The 25,572-nt window shown below is 38.6% G+C and overlaps 1 protein-coding gene across 4 annotated transcripts in view; it reads left to right on the top strand.

Annotated features, from left to right (window-relative positions):
- The window catches only part of mei4 (meiosis-specific, MEI4 homolog (S. cerevisiae)), a 65,276-nt gene that overhangs the window by 19,756 nt on the left and 19,948 nt on the right, over positions 1-25,572 (top strand). For all 4 annotated transcript variants that reach the window (XM_044329556.1, XM_044329555.1, XM_044329554.1 and 1 more), the window contains one exon: positions 5,179-5,310. In XM_044329556.1, coding sequence (XP_044185491.1) covers positions 5,179-5,310 — 132 coding nt within the window. The remainder of the gene's footprint in view (positions 1-5,178; positions 5,311-25,572) is intronic.

Consider the following 25,572-nt stretch of genomic DNA (forward strand, 5'->3'; position numbering starts at 1 on the left):
TGTCTGACATTAAGTTTTAGCTTGTATTGCACAACAAGTTTAGTGAAAACACCAGTGATTTTCGCTCCATGTGGTTTACAAAGGGTCTTGTTTTCCTTGACATCAAATGTGAAATTCGTCCATCCCCAACTTGTCTCTCCCTAACATTTTCATCTCATTTTTATTCTTTGACTAAAGTGTTAATAGATTTTGGCATAGTTTTTTTCTTCATAAATTAGTTTTTATTTAGTTATCGTCTCGTTTTCATCCGCCAAAAAATGACGAAAACTATGCCAAGAATCATTCATCAACAAAATTAACACCGCCACAACTGCTGCAACAGGGTAAAGTCTAATGCAAAACAATACAATCTAAACCTGCCCAGTTTAGAGTCGCCTAAAACTAGTGTGTCTCAGTCTCAACAGCAGCAAGATCAATCAAACAGTTAAAGGATAATTCTGGTTTATTTCAACCTGATGTATTTCCCATAAATACAGCCATTGTGGCTCTATGGGACATGCTAATTTTGCACTGGCCAACTTCGTTGTAGAGATTCGGGGAAACAAGGACAGGCTGCGTAAGCCTCTGACAGCTTTCCAAATAAACATTATTTTACATTAATCATTTCAAACATTTGTCTCTGAGTCTGAATTAAAGTAAACACAGAAAGTAGTTGTGTGGAACAGACATTATGGCTAACTGTGTTAACACTGCTAACACAGAACAGCACCGTTGTCGCTGTATAGCCTGGTGGCTTTTCATGGCGTGTCTAGTGTCAAAAACGAGGACGTTGGGTTGGTGGACAGGGCGGGTGATGAAAAGGTGAAGGTTGGCCTGATTGGATGTAAGTTGGATTCGTTGGTCCTATCAGTGACAGAGAGGTAGAGTTCAATCCCAGGTTGGTGGCAGGAACCAATCATCCAAGGGCTTGTACAGCTCTCTTTGCATAGCAGAACTAGAGTGACATCAGTTATGACAACACAGCAATATAAAGGTAACAGCAAAGGCCATAACAGTGGATTTATCATTAAACAATAATCGAGGACTGTGTAACTAAGGGACAAATCACAATGGCTTGTAATCTTAATCTGTGGAGTAGGACAAAGATAACACCGCTTCATGGATTACCAAAATAGGGCAAAGGATAAAGGAAATGTTGAGATGAGCTAGATGAACGTAAATCCAACACTCTAAAGACAGCATTTACTTTCTTTTTCTTTTTCTTTGTATGTCTCCAAGTTAACAACCAAACCAGCAGGTCTGATCAGGCTTGTGCATCAATCAGAAGGCAACAGGTCAGAGTGGAGAGCTGAAAGGCCTCGTCAGTCTCTCTTCACTTCAATAGATTCCAATTATGAATTAATCTCTTGATAGGATAATCATTCCACACAAATTCACATGATGTCCTTGTATCATTCAGCACTCGGGGGTAATCAGCAGCAGAGATGATAGAAAGCAAATTGAATTTCAGGTTCTTTTCGTTTTCTCTTTTAGTTGCTGACAGTCCGTCTGAGGAACACAAACAACACACCTATTTGATCAGCTTTAAGCATCAAAAAGTTGTAAATCCGCACTTAAGAGCTGTGTGCAAGGTCACTGATTGAATTCTTCAGACCAGATTGAAAAGCAACAATAGTCATGATGCCCTTGAGGCAAACAATTTATCCCCAGCTGTTGCCGTGAAGCTGCCTGTTGGCACAACAACAGAGGACAGTTTGGATGCGTTTGGCCGCTCCCAGTCAACAATATGAAAAATGGGAGTGAATATGAATTAGGCTGTTGTTGAATGTGAGCATGCATGCTAAGCAAATCCCCTCCAGGATCTGGAAAATTAAAACCTGTAGCAGCAGCTGCACCGTTGGCTGCGTGTTTGGCACCAGGATGTAGATGAAGGATACATCTGGTGATATTATTTTTCTTAATTTAATCAGCAAATCTCATGAAAAGACCAAAACCAACAGCGAATTGGTCTCCTAACAAATATTGTATTGAAAGCCTCATATATCTTATTCCTCTGTGCCGTAGACCTCCGTTTTTGTCCAAAAACTATCAAAAACTAATCAGTGAGCTATACCGCTGCACTGGGTTCGTTCATGAACACACACACACTGTAGTGTATTTTGACTCAATCCCACACACACCATCCTGTTGCCACAAAACTCATTAAAGCACCAAATTTAGATTAATGTGAAAGAAAAACAAAAGTATTGAGATATGCAAAGCAGAGCAACACCAACCATATCCTTTAATTAGATTGTCAGTCCAGCTACATGTGTCTTGCTTACAATCATGTCACTTCTATCTTATGGTCAGACTGGTTTATCATTTCGCTTCACTTAACATATTCACTCCTGACATCATCTTCATGTTAGCTGAATTTCGTTTGAGAAGGGGTTTATTTTCTTCTCTCTTTTTTTGACCTTACATATTCAGTTACAAATGACTTTTCTCGTCCTCCCAAAGTCATTTTCAGTCAACCCTAAAGCTACAACAGTGATTGCAAGGAGATGAAGAAATATGCTGATTCAAGAGAAGTTTACTTACTTACAACCTACAGTTTATATCACAATTGCTGTGGCCACTTTTTGATCACTGTTTTTCCTGGATATAGCGAAGTAACTAGTTACTGTACCCAAAGCTCTGATTGGTTGACTGTTTCTCCAATCAAGGGAAACTAGCTGTCAAAGAGTAAAAACACCAATCCTCTCTAAATCACTCAAAAAATATGAAACCTAGCAAATCTTCTGGGGTCTACTACAGGAATATGCAGTTAGGTTCATGTAAAAGCAGAGTTAGTGGGGATTCAGACTGAAAACAGCCCTGTGTTACAACAGTGCATGGGGCTGCATTTGCGGAGGCGTGTTGCAAGACATGAAATAATATCCAGGAAGTCAAGTTTGAGTAACAGATTCATGAATTTGAAGGCTTATCAGATGACAAAATGCTTCACAGAAGTTTGTAATACTCACAAAGATTTTTACAGCTCTAGAAAGCTGTCACACTGGCAACTATTTTATCTTTTGTCACGACAATCACAAGATAAATGGTAGAAATACTCATTTATATTGTCACAATATTCATGTGACAAAATAATCACCAATAATGTGCAGTTGTATGTGATGAGTGGCCAGCATAGTCTTGCCGGATGACGTCACGTTGCATTGCAGCAGGTTGAGCATGATACAGATTGCATTTTTCGCACAGAACTAATGTTGGTCTGACAGCAGCCTCAGAGTTGTGTTTACTTTCTTAGAAATAAGTTGAGTGCGTTCTTGACAGATGATGGACTCCATCAAGGCTGTCCCTTTGTTTGTTTGTTTGTCCATTCTGTTCGTGATGTCTTACAGAGAATCTTTATTTCACACTACACAGTTATGCTACAGTTGTTTTTTTTGCACCATAGGATAGGAACATTTCCACTATTCATCTCAGCGTCAGTGGTTTTAAAGACTAATAACATTTTACTGCTCCTTTGTCATCTTGCAGTGTTACCCCTATATTCATTCTGCAGCGGTGCGCGCAGCTCCTAAAATTTCACACGATCATCAGATGATGATTACTGATGATGACTAATGATTTTCACTTGCATACTGTGTGAGCACTCTACATTACTGTGGAATTCTTTTGAGTCATCCTCCCTCTCTTCATTCTTTAAAGGACATTTATGTGAAAGGTTCTGTAATAAGAGTAGCGTAGCTGTGTGCATAGCAAGTGTGTAGTTGAGCGAGTGCAAAGAACAAGTGCTGTCTCCCCAGTCAGTCTAGGGGAAACAGTGTCTTGTGTGTACTTGACTATTTTCAACTACATGGTACTTTCTAAATGATTATTATTGCTAGTATTGCTTGTGTCCGTTGATTTGTGTCAGTTGTGGTGATATACACATTATTATAACTGAAAAATCAGCAGTAAAATCAATTTCAGAGGCTCTTAATGAGCATAAAACAATGAGTGTGAGACATCTGGAAGCTCAGGGGGAGCGGAGAGAGTGTTTGTGTGACGTTCAGTTGTTTGAGCTGGACAGAGTGATCAGATCTCAGTTGGATCTCAGTGTGGACACTGGAGACACATATTGATACCAGGTGTAAATGTAATCAGGTTAAATCATATCTAGATACAATATGGATATATTTTAATGTAAGGTGTATAGGGGGTCTGTTTTTCTTTGTCCTGGTTTTGGACTAGAAAGGTTTTCTTATCAATCACGATTTTAATTTGAATGATTGATTTTTAAAATCCCAAGATCGATCTTTGCATTTTTGCCTTTTTTCCATAAACAATTGTAAATATGTGCTAAATGTTATGTGTAAGCAGTGGTTACTTATTGTAAGTGGTTCACGTAGGGCTGCATGATGTGTAAAATGTTTACTTTGTGGAAATCGAGTTATTACAACATGCACAGAAAGCTTATTTTAAGTTAAAAAGTAATGTAGCTGGATGGGATAGCATTTATATTTTTAAAACATGCATAGTGATGAAGCCCTTGCAAGTGGTGCAGGTATTTTATTATTCTAAGGAGCAGCAATTATGAATTATTTTATTATTCTGTTTTGAACATTTAGGAGTAAAAAATATAGATGTGCCACGTTTTAGTCTTTTTGCATTCACCCAAGAAAAAAATCCTTTGGTCAACACAACTTTATAACCACGAAATGTGTTTACAATTCAGCCAGTGTTGCTCAGGTGTCGAATGTAGACATTTAAGATCACAGGATAAATTGAGAAATACTTTATGGATTCAAGGATTCGAGGACCTTTATTGTGATTTCACCACAATTACATTTATACTTTTCAGTTCCAAATGCTACATATGAAGACTTGAAATACGGATTCCCTGAGCTTGGTGTTGCTAATATCCAGACTTTTTTTTTTGACTGTTGGTTACACAAAGCAATATATTTGAAGATGTCACTTTAGGTTCTGATAAATGACAGATAAAAACAATGAATTGATTAAAAGACAGAATAATTGGCAGATTAATCCATAATGAAAATGATCTGAACTGGATACGCATTATATACACTTTGAAGTAATTCATACATGCAGTGTACAGTTGTTTGGTGTCATTAATCAGCATTTATTGGAACCAGTTTGTGATTGGTAGAGTTAGAATCAATCAATTTACAGAATTAGTCATAAAGCTTAGTAAAAATATGGTTTTAAGGAATCAGCTTCAGCACAATCTTCTTCTTCACACCTCAGCTCCGGGCTGCAGAGAGGCTGATGGAGTGTCTGATCACGCTGGGGAGCAGCAGCATGTCAAAGTCCCTTCTCATCCGTCACATCCTCTCTCAGATCAACGCTCTGGCCGATCAGCTGTGGCAGACCTTTCAGGTAAACACCCATCCGCTGCTTCTCCACACCTGCTCCTGCATTCCCATCGTTCTCTCCTTCCTCTTCTGCTGCTTCTTTCACTTCTGGCTCAGTGGCAGCATTGATCCCTTTCTATTTCTCTCTCTCTCTCTCTCTCTCTCTCTCTCTATTGCACTGCCTCATGAAAAGCTGCAGTTATATTCTCCCTGTTTGAGTCTGTGTTGTGTTGCTCAGTTCTCTTACTTTGTTGACATTACTGTTTATCAGAAACCGTGTTGCCAAAGCAGTATGGAAGTTTTACAGTTCAAATAAACCGTGGTTTATGCATTTAAACCATAATGAGATCGTGAATCTCTCCTGTACTTTCACTGACTTTATCTCTGTTTATTTCTCTGCCTCCCTCCGGCTTTCTCCTCCACACTGTCTTTCTCTGTCTCATACTGTTTTATGTCACCCTTTTGCTCATAGAGCCAGCCTTTATGCGAGGCGTCAGGTGCAATCAGTTTGCCCTATTGACTCATAGCCACGGTTACTTCTTTAACCAAGATAATCAATACTGTGACCTTACAGTTTCCTCTGCCATGTATTCAAATGTGTCTTGGTAGCTTTGGTGACCACCTGAGTCACAGGCCAGGCAAGAGCTGCATTTTGCCCGGCCAGCTTCCTGTGAAAGGCAGAGCTGAGTGTCGAGCCACGGGGGACCTTCAAAATGGAAATGTGTTTAAAAAGGAAAAGGATACAGGTGATTTATCCCCTTCACTCCTCCTGCTGAGCTTCCCTCCCACTCAGCAGGGTCTGTCACGCTCACTTGCGCCTGTTTTTCCCTCCTTCTCCTTTGGAGAGCCTCTCGAGCCGGGCGATGCCAAAAAGAGAATTTTATCAACACTGTGTTTTTGAGAGTTCAAGTTCAAGGGAAAAAAACCAAAAAAACAGCTGAACCTACTGTTCAGTCGAGATACTGATGATGTAAAATATCCTTTTGCTGCCATGGAGTCTCCAACAAACCAGCAGTAATGGGTATTTGTGAGAAAGAATCTCAAGTGTCATACCTCCATAAACTGTCAGACTCAAGTGGAGCACCATTTACTGCCTCGGTGCATTCAGGAGACCTGTAATTGCGAACTTAAATTAACCAGTGTGTTAGCGTAGACCTCCATTAATGTGGTGGTTTGACATTTCAAAGCACACAAACAGCCATCAGTGTTCTCATGGAAATGTCTCAATCCACCCACTACCTGCCCACCCCCACCACTCGTTTTTATTCTTTCAAGGCTGAAGAAGGGACAACGAGCAGTGTGTTTGAAGACTGAGCCTTTGACTGTCTTATTTGCTTGTAGCTCCATGCCTGCAACTCTCCGTGGTTCAGTCTCTCGGGGGAAGAGGTCTCAGGGGAAGGAAAGGCAGGGCAAGTTTATTTATATAGCACATTTCAGCAACAAGGCAACTCAAAGTCCTTTACATAAAACTCATAGAGACAAAGTGCAAAAGAAACACAATAAAAAGGACATTTAAATACAATCAAAAACAGTCAGAAACAGAAAGAACAGAAAACTATATTAAGCTAAAATAGAATAAGACAGGTATGAAATACAAGAATAAAAGTTACAGTGCAGTACAAGAAATGAATAATTATTTGATTTAATCAAAGGCAGCAGCAAACAGAAAAGTCTTAAGCTTTGATTAAAAGAACTGAGAGTTACAGCATACCTGTAGTTTTCTGGGAGTTTGATCTTGATATGTGGTGCATGAAAACTGAACGCTGCTTCTCCATGTTTAGTTTTGACCCTGAGGACAGAAAGCAGACCTGTCCCTGACAACCTGATAGGTCTGGATGGTTCATAATGTAGCAGAAGATCAGAAATGTATTTCCACCCTAAACCCCCTCCACTTTATAAACCAACAGTGATATTTTAAAATAAATTCTTTGACAGATAGGCAGCCAGTGTAAAGATCTGAGAACTGACGTGATGTGATCCACTTTCCTGGTCTTAGTGAGGACTCGAGCAGCGGTGTTCTGAATCAGCTGCAGCTGTCTGAATTAGGGAGACCTGTAAAGACACCATTACAGTAGTTGAGTCTACTGAAGAAACACATGGACAAGTTTTTCCAATCCTGCTGAGACATAAGTCCTTTAATCCTTGATATATGCTTAAAGTGATAGTAGGCTGACTCTGCAAATGTCTAAATGTGGCTGTTGAAATTCAGGTCTGAGTCCATGACTACACCAAGATTTCTGGCTTGGTTTGAGGTTTTTACTTTGGCTCCAAAAACAATTACTTCAGCTTTGTCTTTGTTTAATTGAAGAAAATTCTGGCACATCCAATAATTAATTTGTTCAGTGTACTTACTAAGTGCTTGTATTGGACCATAGCCCCCCGGTGATATGGTTATGTAAATTTGTGTGTCGTCTGCATAATTATAGTAACATATTTTGTTGTTTTCCATAATCTAAGCTAGTGGGAGTATATAGATGTTGAACAGAAGAGGCTCCAAAATGGAACCTTGGGGAACTCCGCATGTAATTTTCGTCTATAGACACAAAGTAGTCCCTGTCCTTTAAGTAGGACAACTTAACCAACTTAGTACTGTGCCAGAAAATCCCACCCAGTTTTCCACTTGGTCTAGTAATATGCTGTGGTTGACTGTGTCGAATGCAGCACTGAGATCCACTAATGCTAAGACTGAAATTCTGCCACTGTCTGTGTTAAAGTGGATGTTATTGAAGACCTTAACAAGAGCAGTCTCAGTGCTGCGGTGTGGTTGAAATCCTGACTGGAAGACATCAAAACAGTTGTTTAGTGCCAAGAAGTTGTTCAGCTGTTGAGAAACAGATTTTTCAGTTATTTTACTTAAAAACCGGAGGTTTGATATGGACCTATAATTGTTCATTAGTGATGAGTCTAGATTGTTCTTTTTTAAGAGTGGCTTGATGACGGCATTTTTCAGGGCTTGTGGGAAGACACCTGAGAGAAGAGACGTGTTAACAATTTGTTGAAGATCTGAGGCCAAGCAATTAGAGACAATTTTGGAAAAACATGTTGGCAGAATATCAAGGCAGAAGGAGGATTTCAGATGTTGTTTAATGTCCTCCAGCTTTTCATGGTTGATCGGATAAAATTGTGTCATGGTATTTGAATTGATTTTACGTAGAGATGCAGTGATTGCAATTTTCTTGGCCGTTTTTTGATTTCCGGTTTTTGAAAAGTCTGACCTTCCGATTCCGATTTTCTTTATTTCCAAGAACTATAATTGACAGCATACACAAACATTTTTGTAACTTTTCTTTAATTAAAAATTCAATTGTATGTTCATAATTAAGCATTGTTCATAAAACATAAAACATGAACACAGTATTTGGTTTTCTAACTACATGATGAACTTGAACTTAAGTTCATTTAAGTCAATCCAAAGTAAAATACTGATAAAATATTTGTCAGTGGTGCAGATAAACCCTGGTGGGTACCACAAAGTACTTTCCCACTCTATTTTTCACCTATAATATTTTGTAATGTCTTAAATATTGTCTTTTTTTAGTGTACTCAAAAAGCACTTTACTCATATAGCAAATATAAACTCTTATGTCATTTTAATAGTGATTTTTAGCAGAGTACAGTTTTTTCACTCTGCTCGTCTTATTTGATCATCATATCTAGATTAATAATATTTATCAGCTGTATTAATTCAAATTTTCTACTTTATATTTTTCCATACATATTAAAACACCACAAGATTCATGCCAGTGTGTCAGATAATGAAAAAGAGGCTAAATTGAATATAATATAAACAAAAACAACAGCAGTATTAACAGCAGAGCCACACCTCAGTTGATTTTCAATAAAACTTTAATGTCAGACTTTTCCTTAAAAGGTAAAATCACCTGGTTTCAGGTAAACTGCATTTAAACAGCTGTTCACGTCCCAGAATGTAAACTCTGTGTTATATATAGGCTATTTGGGGCCATCTGTTCAAGATGGGACTCACTCACAATCTGTCCCATCTTGAGCAGACCCGGGATGGTCCAGCTGTAGCCGGTGTTCAAGCTGCCATCTGAGCCCCGCCTGTTTGTGTTCGTGATGACGGTGTGCGATGTGTTGCCAGTAAATAAAATGGGTAAATTAATGTCTAAACAAATTAAAAATTGCAGCAGATGTGCTGTAATGTTACCAGTCGATGGTGAGTCTTTGCTGAAGTTTATATCATTTAGTTTTAGCGTGTGTGTGTGTGTGGCTGTGACTTTACTGTCTATGCTGCTGTGTGTGTGACTTTAACCATAGTGCAGCTACATGTGTGTAAATTTGACCAGCACAAAATCGGATCATCGTTCATGGCTGATCAGCTGAAAACCTGCCGTTTTCGATTGGTGGCTGATCGATTGGTGCATCTCTAATTTTAAGTGGACACAGGAAAACACTCTCTTTTTTCTATTCTGACCAGCGTGGCATTTCTCCATGGAGATCTTTTCCTACCAGAGACAACCTTCACCTTAGTGGGTGCAACGGCATCAATAACACTTGTAATCTTAGAACTGAAATTATCTACATCTCATTGATTGAGACCCAAGAGAGGCCAGGTGTGGAGGAGAAAGCCTGAATAAATATTCCACTGGTGTTTTCAGTGATATACCATTTTGTGATTACCTCTGTTTGAACATTTGCATGCACGGGGCACTCAAAGACAACACAGGAATGATCAGAGAGAGCAACATCAGTCACCACAACCTTAGAAATGTTCAGACCCTTGGAGATGATTAAGTCCAGAGTGTGCCCCTTGTCGTGTGTGGGCTCCATCACATGTTGAGTCCCTTTGTCCTGGGTGTTGTCAACTTGGATGTTAAAATCATCAACAATAATCAATACAGTAATCAATACAGATTACAGACAGCAGTTCAGCAGTCATCAAAAAGGGTTGCACAGTATTTAGGTGGCCTGTAGATATTTAGGGACATAGCTTGAGTAGAGGAATTCAACTGAAGAGCCACATATTCAAAAGAAACAAAATTTTCCATAAGATATCTGCTTTCATTGGACTGGAATCATCAAACAAAATGGCAAATCCACTGGCAACTGCTGGGTGTCGTAGCTGTGATGATTGTGTCAAAACGGGCTGAGAACTTAAAGCCAGTGGTGGAGGTGGACGCCGAGGGAGGTATAGGGGAGAGAAAATGTGAGCAGGGCGGCGGGGTAAGTTTGGTCCCAGCAGTGACCAGCTCTTTTATCTGGTCAGTGAACTCCAAGAGGGGGGAGCAGGAAGAAAGGGTGGCCTGGATAGGGCCTGGGGGGGGTGAAGGAGGTGGATCCTCACAGGTGGTTGCTGGTGAAGGGGGTGAAGACTCCTCCTCTTGGCTCAGATGTCTCCCATGATCAAAGCTCTGCTCAGGTGGGGGCTGAGGCGGCTGTGCTATGTCTTCTTCCCGTTTTGATTCTTCTTGTCTCTTGTCTTTGGCAGAGGGAACAGATGGGTGATGCAAGAAGTGAAATAGGTTAGAGGTGAACAATTTTACTCCTGACTTGTTCAGGCAAAGTCCATCTGCCTTAAAAAGATGTCTGTGGTCCCAGAAGAATTGGAATTGTCAATAAAGTGCACTGAATAGACAGTACATGCAGTTGAGAGCCATGTCTTCAGTGCCAACAGTCTGCTGAATCCCTCAGCTCTTCTTCTGACTGGTGGTAGAAGACCACTGATAAACACCTCAGCATTCAGAGAACTGACTGTGTCCAAAAGATCAATAAAGTCTCATTTAAGCACTTCAGACTGTTGCTTCACAACGTCATTGGTCCCTATGTGCACTATGACGTTTTGCACAGTTGGATGTACAGCCACGATATGCAGTACTCTCTCAGTCATGTCAGAGACCATATCCTTGGGAAAACAGAGTATTTTGGTGTTTTTACTTCACATGCTTTTTACATGTTTTACAGTAAAGTCACCCACAATCAGAGTCTAAAGCCCAGTTGTTAGCTTTCCCTGCAGCCTTTTACTTTCTGAGTTACTTTCAGTCCTTATCCTGCTGTGTGAAGTGAGAAGTTTTTCAGGTCATCAGACGGAGATCCAGAGTCCTGCAACAGTTGAGCAAAATTGTTCTCCAGTTGCACACTTGGTCGTTGGGAAGGTTTGTTGCTAGCTCTTCCTTTCGCAGCTGTCTACGGTTGTGTCCTATAAAGTACAGGGGTTGAAGAGGTGCTCTGTCTGGATGATAATGCAGGCCAGCCGGTTGCAACACAGTCCTCTGGGCGCTGGGCGCTGCCTGTTACTCGTCCTTCAATTTCCCAAGGAAATGATTTACTCTCAGGCTTTGCACCAGGACAGTTCCAGGGAGGACTACCACTTGTAGATTTATTACCTGGTACACAGTCCTCCTGTTATTTGGTAGTCTTGCTGGTGCTTATTAGCAGTGAGTTAGCATGATCTTGTCCACTGTTTTGAGTCCATGGTAAAGTGAAGTTGTTCCTATATAGTTCATTCACTTCCAAGTTCACTTCTAACCAGTGAATTTTGGATTCCAGCTCTGCAATCTCCTGTAGAAGTGTGTGGTGGTTGTCCATGGAGAAAGGGGGCATCTTGCTGCTAATTAGCTTTATTTGAGGATCACGTTTCCAGTCACTGCAGTACAGGTTTGTGCTGTTGGTAGGCCACGCTCATGAAATACTGACAAGGTCAGTATTTCATGAGCATATTTCAATGTTGAAATATGCTAATGGCCTACTATATATACAAAAAATTACAGTCCTAGTGATTTATAAGTATCCAGGAGCTGCTGCTTGTAGTTTCTCACATAAGAAAAACAAAAATATCAGCAGAAAAATGCAAGAAGAGGTGAGAGCAAGCAGCAGAGCGTCTGCACTGGAAGACAGCAGGAAGAAGAACCTGCATTAACACCTTACGCACTTAGCACCTGCTGATGTCCCCAGTGAATGATAGTGAGTGCAACTGTTGAACCTTGGATTCCTGAGTCACTACTAGGGCTGCTTGATTATGGCAAAAATCATAATCAAGATTATTTTGGTCGATTGATCATGATTATTTAACATGATTACTCATTGACTCACGGAACAAAAATGCTTCCATTTTATTGAATATATTAATCCACACTCCAAGACATGCACGAGTGACACGCATCTCACTGAGAAACCCTGTGTTTTTTTAAGCTCCCAGTCTATTTCTGTCACGTTTAGTGAAGCGTAATCTACACAGACAGCTGTTTAAATCACACAAATATACCGCTGTATATGTGTCTTGAACTTATTAATGGTATCTACATTGATTGATCAAGGCCTCCAGTCTGTCTGTGAGCTGCCTGTTTCACTACAGGCATATTCATTCACTACGGTGGGCAGGGAAATAAAATCACTGAATCAGTAAATACAAATATTGTCGATTTCTCCCCGTGGAGCTGACATGAAAACTATTTTGGTTCAGTAAATTTCTGCTGTCAGTCAGCATAGTGAAGGCAGTTTGCCCGGCCACTGTCCTCCAAGCTCCCCAGGAGCTGCAGATGACAGACTGCCAGTTCTGTGGACACTGAGCCCAGGTCAGAGTTTGTGTGGACTGAACGTCTCATTTTCTATATGGATTCCTAGTGAGAATGAATTTGGGCTTTTAGGGAGGGATGAAAGGACACCGCTGTAAAGGAAGGGGTGGGCTAGATTTATAACACAAGACAAAATCATTGCACATCATTGCAAAACTGAATGTGGCACAATAATTGTTTTATCTCAATTATCTTGTTTTCATAATCGTTGTAATTGAAAATAAAATTCAATTAATAACCCAGCCCTAGTCACTACCATTGGAAGTAAACTGTTAAGTCTGTCAGAGGTTGGTAGTTACAGTGCTCAGAGGTTATATGTGACAAAACACTCTTAAGACCTGAGAAATACAGAAATACAGAAAAACCCAAAACATTTTCTTGCTTCGTGGCTTTAGTTTGTACAAATTATGAAATATCCATCCAATATTATTACAGTGTTGACTGGAATTTCGTTTGTGATGCTCACTCCACTGATGGGGACAAATAATGCTTTAAATTGCCAAGTCTCACCTTTAATTTGAGTAGATTTAGATTAATATAGAAAGAACTGTGTGGGAGACATAGCCCCACACAGTTCAGCACAGAGTTAGCCATTTCTAAGGTCAAATTCACTGCATGGCAGACTTAAGAATTAACTTCTACTGACATTAAACTATGAGTCACTTCGCTAAGGACCTGCTGAGACTCTTCAAAGACCCTCTGGGAGTTCCTTGTTCCCTGTTTTAAAACCACTGAGCTCTGCAACCACCACACCCCAGGTATAAAACTGAGCTTTCATACACTCCCAGGCTGCATTAAAGCCATGACCAGACCCCTGCCTCAGCTTTTTGTCAGAAGCAGCAGACCCCTGACTCCCCCTTCAGTAGTGCTGATTTTGTGATATATAAAATTGAAAATGTGAGCCGTGTGCTTCATCAAGTATCCATCAAACCCTGACTTGCTATGCACTCCATTTATTCCTGGTGAAAAAACATTGATTACTGGGATCAGTACACAGCGTCAGTCACACTAACTGCAAATTAAAAAGCTACATGAATCCCTCAGGAGTCGTAATGAGAAGCCTCGGTTTGAAATTTGTTTGGGTTGATTTCACTAAGAGGAGTGCTCACTGAGGACTATTCAATGTGTCTCATAAAATCAAGAAACTTTCTGTTGCTATTAATTCTGTTACATTTTTCTGTATTTCCCTCATTGACATAGACATACTGTGTCTAAATGAGGTGTTGTCATTTAGAGCTGTACTCAGGTGTTGTCAGCCAATAGGTGAGATGATATTTGACTTTTTGTTCTTAGTTTTACCCCATGGATGTGTCATACATGGCGTCGTTCACACGAAAATAGTAGGGCTGCAACTAATGTTTTTTTTTTTACTTTTTAAATCGATTAATCTGCTGATTATTTTTATCATTAATTGATTAATCATTTGGTTATAAATGATAAAAATTACGTCTGTCAGCCATAATGTTAGATGCCTGAAAAATAGTGCGTCCAAAGATCCCTTATATAACATGGAATATGATTGGAGGGGTAAATTATCTCATATGTTAAGAAATGAAAACACTAAAAATAATATATTTACATATAATGTGAATGGTATTCATAATCCAGTTAAGTGTAAGAAGTTACTGCACCAACTCAAAAAAGAAACAGGAGATATGATCTTCTTACAGGAAGTGCAGCTAGTCAAACTAGAACATGAAAAACTGAAGCAACTTACAAATGCTTAGGTATATCACTCATCTTACAAGTCCTCAAAAAGAGGAGATGCTATCTTAGTAATGCCACAAATATCTTTTACAGTGGAAAAACGATAAAAGACAAGGAAGGTAGATATGTAATGGTAGTTGGAAAGATTGATGAGGAAATTGTTTCATTTATGAGTGTCTACAACCCCCCTGAAGGGGGCCAGACTTAATCAAAAAGATCGTTGAAATGATAGTTTCAGAAAGTCAAGGAATAACAATCACTGCGGGTGGCCCAAACCTAATCATGGACCCAAGTATGGATACACAGCGTGATAGATAACATAGACTATTTCTGTAACATAGACTATTTTTTATGTTTAAGAATCACATATCAAGGGTGGTAGAATGTAATATAAATCAAATCACATCATGATCATGCTTTGATAACTATGAAATTGAATCTTGATCTGGAGGTGGGTCATACTCTTTGGAGACTAAATAACTCCCTGTTACAAATGGAAGACTTCAAGATTAAAATAAGATCAACTATTAAAAATTATATAGAAATAAATGATACAGAGGAAGTTGAACCCGTCACACTGTGGGAGGGAGCAAAAGCAGTATTGAGAGGGGAAATTATATCATGTTATTCAAATAGGAAATTGAACAATCAATAAGGATATTGGAGCACAAGGCAACAGGAAACTGTTGGTTTGCATTCTTTGAGTGAACTAAGGAATGAACTCGACAGATTACTAACCAAAAAGGTAGAGAAATCACTGATATTTACTAAAAACAATACTTTAATAGTGGAGCAAAAGCAATGAAAAACCTGGCCTATAAATTGAAAAAACAGATAAAATCAAACATTGTTTCTATCAAAGACCAAACCAGGAATATAAGTGTAAAAGGTAAACAAGAAATAGCACAAGAATTTGCAAAATACCACAAACACTTATAAAGCCCTGACAATAATCTGCTCCCTCAAAACAGAATTAAAGAATATCTATCCAGAATAAAACTACCGCAGATAATATATCAACAAAATGTGAACCTGACTTTGCCAGTTACGTCAGATGAGATCAACACAGCAATAAAGAAATAAAAAAGGGTATATGCCCTGGGAGTGACGGATTGATTTTTTAGAAAGAACATTTAGTGAGAAGTTATATCCAGAATAGTAAAATAGGAAGGAAGACCAGTGATCTTCTCGCACTTGTGCAATTTTTGGTAAAGAACTATAGCAATGTCAGAGTGTCACATCAAATTGCAGCGGTTTATGCTATTTTAGAAAATAGCCACAAGTTACAAGACACAAGAGCAAAACTAAAATTTAAAACTTAACACACACATATCTGAGGACACAGGATTGGAATGTACATACAAAGACCAAATTATTAATTGAGAAAATAGTCCACACATCAATAATGAAAATAATCGTTCATTTCAGCCCTAAATGGCACACAATATCAGACATTATCTCCAGGAAGGCATTCATATTGTTGTACTTGGTTGTTTAAATGAAAAGTGCCAGAAATAGTTGCATAAAGCAGGAAACAATAGAGCTAAATAACAAAAATAAAAATAAGTTAAAACAAATTTAAAAAATAAATAATAAGTTACAGAAATGGTTGTACACAGGCCCCCTAATCCCAGCATTGGAAAGATGTGGTGGGAGCAGGTTTAAGAAGTGGTTTGACCATCTGACAAGCACTTCTGACGACTTTTGATAGAGTATACTGGTGCCTTAAGACGTAGAACTTGAGGTTCACCCAAAGCAAACCTCTATATGTTTGAGTTTGTATAACATACTATTTCTTCTCCTGTGTCCGTCTGCCTGTAAAGCGTCAGATCCTCCAGCCAGGGACTGTGCAGTACATTTTTTGTGTCTGTCTGTCAGTGATTTATGTGGGCGTTTAGATTCAGTTGACCCTTCACTCCTGTTGATAACAGAACCATATGGTATACTGGTCTGACTCTCCAACCTCTTGTTCATCCATCACTGTAGGGATTGCCCCTCAGGATAAAGAGTGACAGACTACCTCATTCCCAACGAAACTCCCTGGCATCAGATTCAAGATATTTCTGTAGAGAGGAGTCTGCTGTCTTCCTAACTGAGACCCAGTAGATTAGCTGTATCTGCCGGAATTAAACTCTGGGAAGAGTTACGGACACTTTGAAGACAGGTTATATCTTTAACAGTAAGTAAAACGTGAAAGTGGGTTTCTGTCAGGTTAAAATATTTGTGTGCAGACAATATTTGCTCCCTAAGATGTTTGAATATTTCTGATCACAGTGCGTTTATATCTCACATCTAACTTTTACTTTTGAATCTTATTTGGCGTGCCCTTAAAAAGACACTGTACAGTTCTCACCGAAACACATTGTGTGTATCCTGAAGACTCAACAAACACATGACACATATTTCCTACTACATTACAAAACATTTTCAGAGCCTTCATGACAAAATGTTTTGAAACTTACATTTTCATGCTTTGGTACTTTTTACAGTGCACTACTGCCATCAATTGATGAAATGTTTTTAAAAACGGAGTAGAGGTTCCTCCCTCACAAATGCTTTGTATTCTTTTGCTGAGTACAAACACACAAACCCAAAACCCAACCCAAGTTTAATTTTGGCATTTTGTCAAGTGAATTAATGTTTATTGTTTTGTTGACAGCTGTTTGTTAACAGCTGATTATCTGTCGCAGTCGACATTTGTCATTTTAACTGGCGAAAGCGCCTGTCAGTTCTGGCTAAAAATGAGAAGCTGCATCTGAATTTTTTTATGTGTAATGTGTACTACCTCCTTGTAAGGTGTGCTGAGACTTTTTAAAATAAACTTACTTACAGTACATGTATTTTGCCAACCTCAGATTTCAATACAGTAGAGTATTAGGGCTGCAAACAACAAATATTTTCATTATCCATTAATCTTTAGATTATGTTCTCATAGTCATTTGGTCTATAAAATGAAAACGGTGAAAAATGTTGATCACAGTTTCCCAAAGCTCAAGATGCAACCCCAAATGTCTTGTTTTGTCCTGACCAAGAGTCCACAACCCAAAGATATTCAGTTTACTGTCATAGAGGACTAAAGAAACCAGAAAATGCTCACATTTAATAAGTTGGAACCAGAGAATTTGAGTATTTCTTTCTGAAAAAATGACTCAACAATTATTCAAACATAAAAATAGCTAGCGACTAATTTTCTGTTGTTCAGTAATTCAGCTAATCCTTGCAGTACTATAGAGCACAATAATGAAAGGATCTGCATTTTATCCAATATGAATCCTTTAAAATATGCCCGGATTGGCCCTATACTTGGGACATTTCTAGTTTTTGCACGAGATGCCTAAGGGGGAATACATATATATTTTTCTACGTATTAAGTTAAAAATATTGTGAACCATGAACTCTGTACCATATTGTTCCTGTACCTGTGAGCTATCTGTATTGTTACAGTTGAATTCTTAAGTAATAGTTAAAAGAATATTAAATTATCAGGTCATCGGCACACCACTTGCCACTCTAGTGACTGCCAGACAAGCCTTCACTCTTTTCCAGCCGGTGGATTAGAGAGCAGATCGGTCCCATCTGTCTTGGGACTTTTCGCTGACTCAGGCCTTTATGTTCCAGAGGTTGAGAGGACATGGTTGAAGGGCTTTATGTCATATTCACACATCATCAGCCCTTATTTTCTGTCATTATTGGCATCATAGTTGGGGGGGGGACCTTAACCGCCCCTGTGGGCATTCGTCTGGGAACACACGAGTAAGGAAATGAGTTTGGAGGTTTTTAGGTCCTTTGAGTTCATGTCGAGAAACATTAAAAGGATCAATTCATGACTTTACAGAGATAAGTGCCTTTAAGTCATACATAAGGAATAAGAAGAGTATAATTTTTGGGTTGTTTGCATAACGAGCATTTTTCACTAATTTATAGACAAAATATAGACATTATAGAGACCATATACATTTTTATAGGCACAACGATGAATTAAGAAAATCGATAATAATGAGAATAATTGTTAGCGGCCACCCTTACTTTGTTTCTCATTGGGTTTAATATTGAAGGTCTTAAAAATGTTTATATCTATATGCTATAGTGTGACAGATACTGGACTTTTGAGGCTGATACTGATATCAATATTTGAGAGTTTGAAAATGTACATTTTTTTCTGGTTGACAAACTTTGCAATGACACTACTGTTTTTTAAGGTACCTCAAACGTATCTTTGACATTTTTGTTCTTTAATTTATTTGTTACATATTTGTCTGCATATACACAGGTACGATATATCTGGAATAAGCTAACAACAGTCGATTTATTGCTTTTCCATAAATCCATAAAAACCTGTAGATGGCTAAGCCTATTAGATGAAATTGTACAATACAAACCTTTTAAAATGTGAGGATACAATAATAATAGGTTTGCTGAATGCCATCTTAACAATAAGAAAATATTTCAGGTATTAATTAAAAGCAGCATTTAAAACTGCAGGAGAACTTGCTTAAGTTTTGATTGGAAGCTGTAGAAGTCACTTTTAGGCTTGAATTCTCATACATAAACTCACAGATCCTAACCATTGTATGTTTAGAGAAAAATGTAACACCACCTGAATTACAGATTTTATCACCGTAATGTGTAAACGTTTTTCTCTTGTAATAAAAAGGTTAAAGGATACAAATAATGTCATCATTTCATCCTTAAAGAAACTGGAACTAGCAATTCATCTATTGATTATTTTCTTGATTAATCTTTTGGTCTATAAATGTCATAAAATAGTGACAAATGCCAATCACAGTTTCCTAAACTTGACATGTTCATTGTTGTGTTTTGTCTGACAAACAGTCCAAAAATCAAAGAGGATAATTTTTATATAAGAGATGACCAAGAAAATCAGCAAATAATCACTTTGCAGAAGCTGGAACCAGAAAAGTTTTTACATTTTACATTAACAAATGACTTAAAATGATTAATCAACTATAAATAATTGTTGATTAGTTTCCTGTTGATTGAGTAATGACTGAGTAATAAGTGATTATTCAAGTACTTGTTTCAGCTCTAGGCTGACCTAAAGCAGGCAGCGCAGTCATGATATAATACATTTTATATAATGTTACACTGCATGCTCCTCAATGCTAGAAAATAAACCATGGATCCTCGTGTGCCCTTTTGTGTCAGAGCTGTCATAGGAACCATTTAAAGAATGAGTGTTTTGCCTTCACTATTTCAAGGACACACTGCGCAGTAAGTGTGGGGAGAGGATGCGTTAAAGTCATGAACATGCTATCAGGAGCGGCTGAGGCCAGTGTTCTTGTGTGTCGTACATCGTCAGAGATGCTGTAGCCCGGTGCCACTGTCCTTGGAGCAGCGCAGCATACAGATAAGATCTGCCATCTGGGCGCTGCGTTGTTCTGTCAGAGGGCGTGACAGTCAGTGGCATACACCAAGCAGCCACAGCCCCTCAGGACGAAGCCACCATGAAATCCAGCAATAACACTAAACCACTGGACAGCATAAATGCCACTCTTGACAGCTGAGTGTGCATAGTTAATATCAGACCTGTCCCAGTGTCTGCACTTTATGCAAACTGTGGGAGGCCTATGGCTAGATATCTCATCCTCACCCCTATATATAGATAAATAGAAAATGTTTTGATCCCGAGGGAAATTTAGGCATCCAGTAGCTTACACAACACGTACAAAACACCAATGCACACAAGAATAAAAGAATAAAAACACACCAGAACTACTACAGAGAGTTGTAAGGCTATTGCTGTAAGGAGTTGAATAGCTGTATGGCCTGGGGGACAAAAGACTTCCTCAGTCTGTCTGTTGAGCAGGACTGAGGCAGCAGTCTGCCATTGAACATACTCCTCTGCTTAGTGGATGTGCTGTGCAGAGAGTGGTGGGCATTGTCCATGGTGGACAACAGTTTATTTAGGGTCCCTCTCTCTGCCGCTGACATAAGAGAATCCAGCTCCGTGCCAACCACAGAGCCAGCTCTTCTCAGCGTCTCTCTTCTTAGTGCTGCAACACTGTGTTGAAGAGAACGCTGGTGACAACCGACATCAGCATGCATTGCCTACAGATGTGGAAGGACTCCTGCCTCCTCAGGAAAAAAAAATGTCTCTGATTTACTGGAGGATGGATAGCAGAGAGCTGATTTGGATAAAAAGCTTTAAAATCTCAGTCAAGGAGAGAACTAGAGAAATTTAAATCTGGTCAAAATGCGTATGGCTGAATTTAATGATTATTTTCACTACTAATCAATCTTTTGGCAAACGGTTTTGTCTATAAAATGTCAGAAAGTACTTAAAAATGTCCATATTTTCCCCAAGCCTCAAAATCAAATTAATTGTTTTGTCTGACACAGCCCAAAACTCAAATGTATTTATTTACTATAAAGTAAAAAAAATGCTGAATCAAAGTCATTAGATCCATTGCTAATAAAAAATTGCCAAACATTTGTAGGCTTCTGCTTCTTAACTGTGAGGATTTGCAGGTTTTTTCCCCCATTATTTTGTACCTGATATTGTTATAAACAGAATAATTTTTTTATTAGCCACATTAGCAGTGCAGCTCATTTAATGGCAATGTCAGTCTGTCAGTTGGTCAGTCCATCACTTGTCCAGACTGAAATATCTCAACTGTTGAAGGGATTGCCATTGAATTTTGTTCACACATTCATAATACCCAGTGGATGAATCCCAATGACTTTGCTTTCCCGTAGCGCCACTAATAGGTCAAAGTTTTAATTATCAAGTGAAATATCTTAACATCTACTGGATTGATTGGCACAAAATATTGTACAGACATTAATGTTTACCAGATGATGTATCCTAATGTCTCTGTGTTTTACTCACAGTTTTTAGTTGCATTGCCATGAAATTTGTTACATACATTCAGGACAAAATGTAACAACTTTTAGGGGTGGGAATCTTTGGGAATCTCACAATTCAATTCTGATCCTTGGTGTCCGTTTCAATTCAGAATCAATTCTCGATTGAATGAATATGAAAGGGGGCACGATTCTCAGTCTCTTGCTCCACCATACTGTGTGCCAAACCAGGCTGCAGATCATTTTTATTTTAAAAAGTTAACTGCAATAACTAATGAATGCATTAATCTGAAAGCATCTCACAGTCTCCTGCCTGTATGAGAATAACAAACTAGCTAGGAGGTGAAGTGCTCTGCTGTGTTGTTATTAACGTCATGTCTCCAGCAGTGGAGAGCAGCCTCTCTGCTGCACCGTTAGCTCCGGGGAACGCCATCACTGTCCAAGACGCTAAGCAGGCGCAGGGTTTTTGAGGTGAAATAGACTGAGCACCGAGTTATTTTCTTCACCTCAGAGTTGGTTTAAGTTGTTTAATGCTGCAGTGTGTGTTGGTCAACTGGTCTTGTTTCTTACTGCTGGAGTTCGCTGCTCCGTTCCGCTAACGTTAGTCTTTGAGTGACGCCGTAAAAGTATTCACAATACACTTGATGTTGGTCTTGCAAAGGTAATGATTTAGTCATTAAATCAAAACATGCTTGCAACTGCTGCCTTTTTTGAGGATGAACTGCAAGATAAGTCTTGTGTGCACTGCCCTCGCAGTTGAGTTTTGCCTTTTTCATACTGCCGACATCATGTTATTAACTAACATTTAGAAAATCGATTTTTCACATTTGTGAATTGATACAGAATTGTCCACATCGGCGTTGCGATGCATCTACGAATCAATTTATATTTCTATCATGACTATTTAGTAATTTAACCTGCAAAACCAATGCCATTCCAATCAGCCTCAGTTGCACTTTTTAATTAGTGCTAATTGGCAAATGTTAGCATGCAAACACGCTTAACTAAGATTGGTAAACAGATCCACTTGCATGGCTGTAGACTCTTAGTCTTGTTAAAACTCTGGTTTGGACAAAACATTTAATTGGAGGACAAAATTTTGGGCACTTAGAACCTGTGATTGGCATTTGTCCTTACATTATAGATTTCATTTTATAGATTAAACAATTAATAAAATTCAGTAATCATCATTACCATTAATTGCAGCCTGCTGGATTGAATTACCCTTTAGATCAAAACATGAGGCTTATCTGTAGAGAGGTGCATGAGGTGACCTTGGTTGTTAACCGTCCACTGTAGCTTCATTTGGCATGACATCCCATGAAAGTTCTCTGTTATTGTCTCATTAGAATGATCTGATGAGTTTGGTATCCAGGCGGCGTCTGGAATGATTGCCCTTAATGATATTAAGTTTGGCTTGGGGATATTAAATCTGGATTTGGGGTGATGAATGAGTTTTCAGACATGCAGGGTTCAGTGGTGGTAGCTAAGCCAGAGGAAATGAGCATCACAGCTGAGGCCTCTAAAGGCCAGTGCCAGCTCAATTTTCACTCTTTGGCTGCGCAGCCCTCAGTGAATGCTCAGGGAATATTTTTGCTTCACAACTGCTCCGAACATCATATTTCATCTTTAAATATCAGGAGGTGGCTGATTCCCAAGTTTCAAATACTCTCAGTCCTACATTTTCCTTGAGAGCTAGGTCGTCTGATGCCTGATGATAATCTTTCTCTCAGAAAAGGTGAATTGATTCTCAAAAAATACTGAGTTTAATAGAACTTCTTTGTCTGTGTGAGTTGCAGTGGTATTTTTTAGGGAGAAAGTCTTGAAAAATGAGAAAGGTGTGAGATGAGCTGATTTACACCTGGATGACATTTCCAAGAAACTGGCTCCATGTACCTTAAAGCTCATATGTTCTTGTTCTAGGTATGTAGACTGTTTCACAAGCACAGACTGTCAGTGTTAGTGGTGAACCTGAGAGAATTTAAAATCCTTTAGTGATGGAAATTGCTACAAATTTGACCTTTTGTAAATCAGATTTTAAAGACCTTAGTAAGGGATGGTACAGCGAAACATAATGCGTTGGACTGAAGGTCAGGTTGGGGAAAAATTGTGGCTTTGGTTAAATATTGAAAAAGGAAAGGTCTTGTGTGTCAGCTGAGTGTTTACTTTTTTAATATACCACCAAGACCACAGCCTTTAAAATTAACCAACTGCTTTGAGTTGCCTCAACATAACCTAACTTAACATAATCAAAAAGTTGAATTATGCTTTACAAGTCAAGTGGATATTATAGGGAAACATTAAAAATGATGTCAGTCTACATTTTGCAGATTCATTCTCTAGAAACATTTTGCAACTTTGCAGATGCAGGCAGTTTTTTTTTTTCTCAAAACCTATTTTGTCTTGCAAATTAGTCATATGAATGTGATTTTTTGGAGACAGGGCTCACATAAATAAATATTTCGGGACCTCTTTTTATCCGTTGTATAACGCTAATGCTGAAATCAGGTTGCAGTAACACTGCTTATTGCACATAACAAAGATTTGCATTTACCTTCACTGATAAACTTATTAGTTATTGTGAAACGTACAATATGTGTGTTTTGTATGTAAACATACAGTGTTTGTAAACTGCATTTATGGATATATGTATGTATGGATGGATGGATGGCAATACAAAAACAATGAGGTAGGTAAAATAAACAAATACAAATAAAGGCTAAATCATATACAATAACTAAATAGACTAACTCAAATGTTTATCAAAAATAAAATAAATAAAAATAGAATAGAGACCAGAGATATAACCATAACTATAATATACTACTTGCTGAGTATACACTGTTAAATGATGTTAATATGTTATAATACACTGTAAATTAGTGCAAGTCAGGTGGACACTACTATGGTAGTAAACTGCATGATTGTCCATGGATGTAAGAATTAAGTGTACATTGATATTATGAATAATTTACGTATAAATATGGTAACAGTATATACAGTCAGTACTTGAGAGATTATGTATAGATGAATCTGAAATATAACAGATGTGATGGATAAAAGTCCAGGTGAGCAACTGTCAACAACACTGAGGGAAGTAGCAAGTTTCCATTTAATTTTATTAAAGTAACACTATCAAGAATGTGAACTGCGTGTTTCTTTTCGCACGTTTCTCATTAGCATCACTAGACGAGCATCACTAGTTTTTCTTTATTTCCTGTCAAAAAATCTCATCACCTTATAAATTACTGTTCGTGTCGTTTTGCTGCCTGAATAAATCTTGACAACTTGAATCTTGATAGCCTTTTTAGCATCAGAGCATTCTTGTTTCTCCATTATTTCCAACAGAGCTTTATCAGTCATTTTAACTAACGACATTAATGTCTCCATTCCAGCAATTTTAAAGCAATTAACAATGTTATTTGTTACATCTGTGATAAGGTCTGATGGATGGATGATGAACATGTTTACATACACCAACACAGTATATATCTACAAGCTGATTTATCAGTCTAGCTCTGTTTTAAAATATGCTTTGTGTGTGCTAAACTTTGTAGCCAGACTACAATGTATGAAATGTGTATGAAACTGGCTACGCAAGGCAAAATAAATATTCATATACATTTACTGCCGACACGATTTGTTAGTCATCGTCAGGTCCTGGTACACTCTGGAGAGCTTTGTAATTTTCACACAGATCTACTCTGAGAATTACAAACAGCCCTCGCCTCTGCATCGAGTTGCTACAAAGAGCTTCGTCAGTGTGTCTCTGCTTCGTTTCATCCCTACTCACCAGCTTTGCTCCCGTTCCTCAGGGAGGAAGAAATCCAATAGGACACCTTTGCAGGAAAACAAATGACAGCGGCATTGCGATAGTTTTCTTCCCAAATGTACAGCTTTGTATGACCCACGCAGGCAGCAGATGGAGGGAGGAGGCTGGTATGTTGAGTCGAGTCAGCGGTAAATTGAGAAGTGGAGATAGTCAGTCCTGATACAAAAGAGCAGGAAAAAGAAGCCGTTGTCTTGTAACAATCGATGCACCATTCAGGTGCTGACAAAGCTGCGGACACACTAGAAGCAAGTCTGTGGGATTGCAGAGTGTATGATCAGGGTGAAAAACAGAGTACTTTCACACTAGCTGCAGCAACAGCAGTCTCCATATTAACTTCACTAGCAATTAAGTTTCTGGTGTAGAAACAGATGCTGTTACACTGGAGTATAGT

This window comes from Thunnus albacares, chromosome 16 (genome assembly GCF_914725855.1).
Source record: "Thunnus albacares chromosome 16, fThuAlb1.1, whole genome shotgun sequence".
In the NCBI taxonomy this organism is placed as follows: domain Eukaryota; kingdom Metazoa; phylum Chordata; class Actinopteri; order Scombriformes; family Scombridae; genus Thunnus; species Thunnus albacares.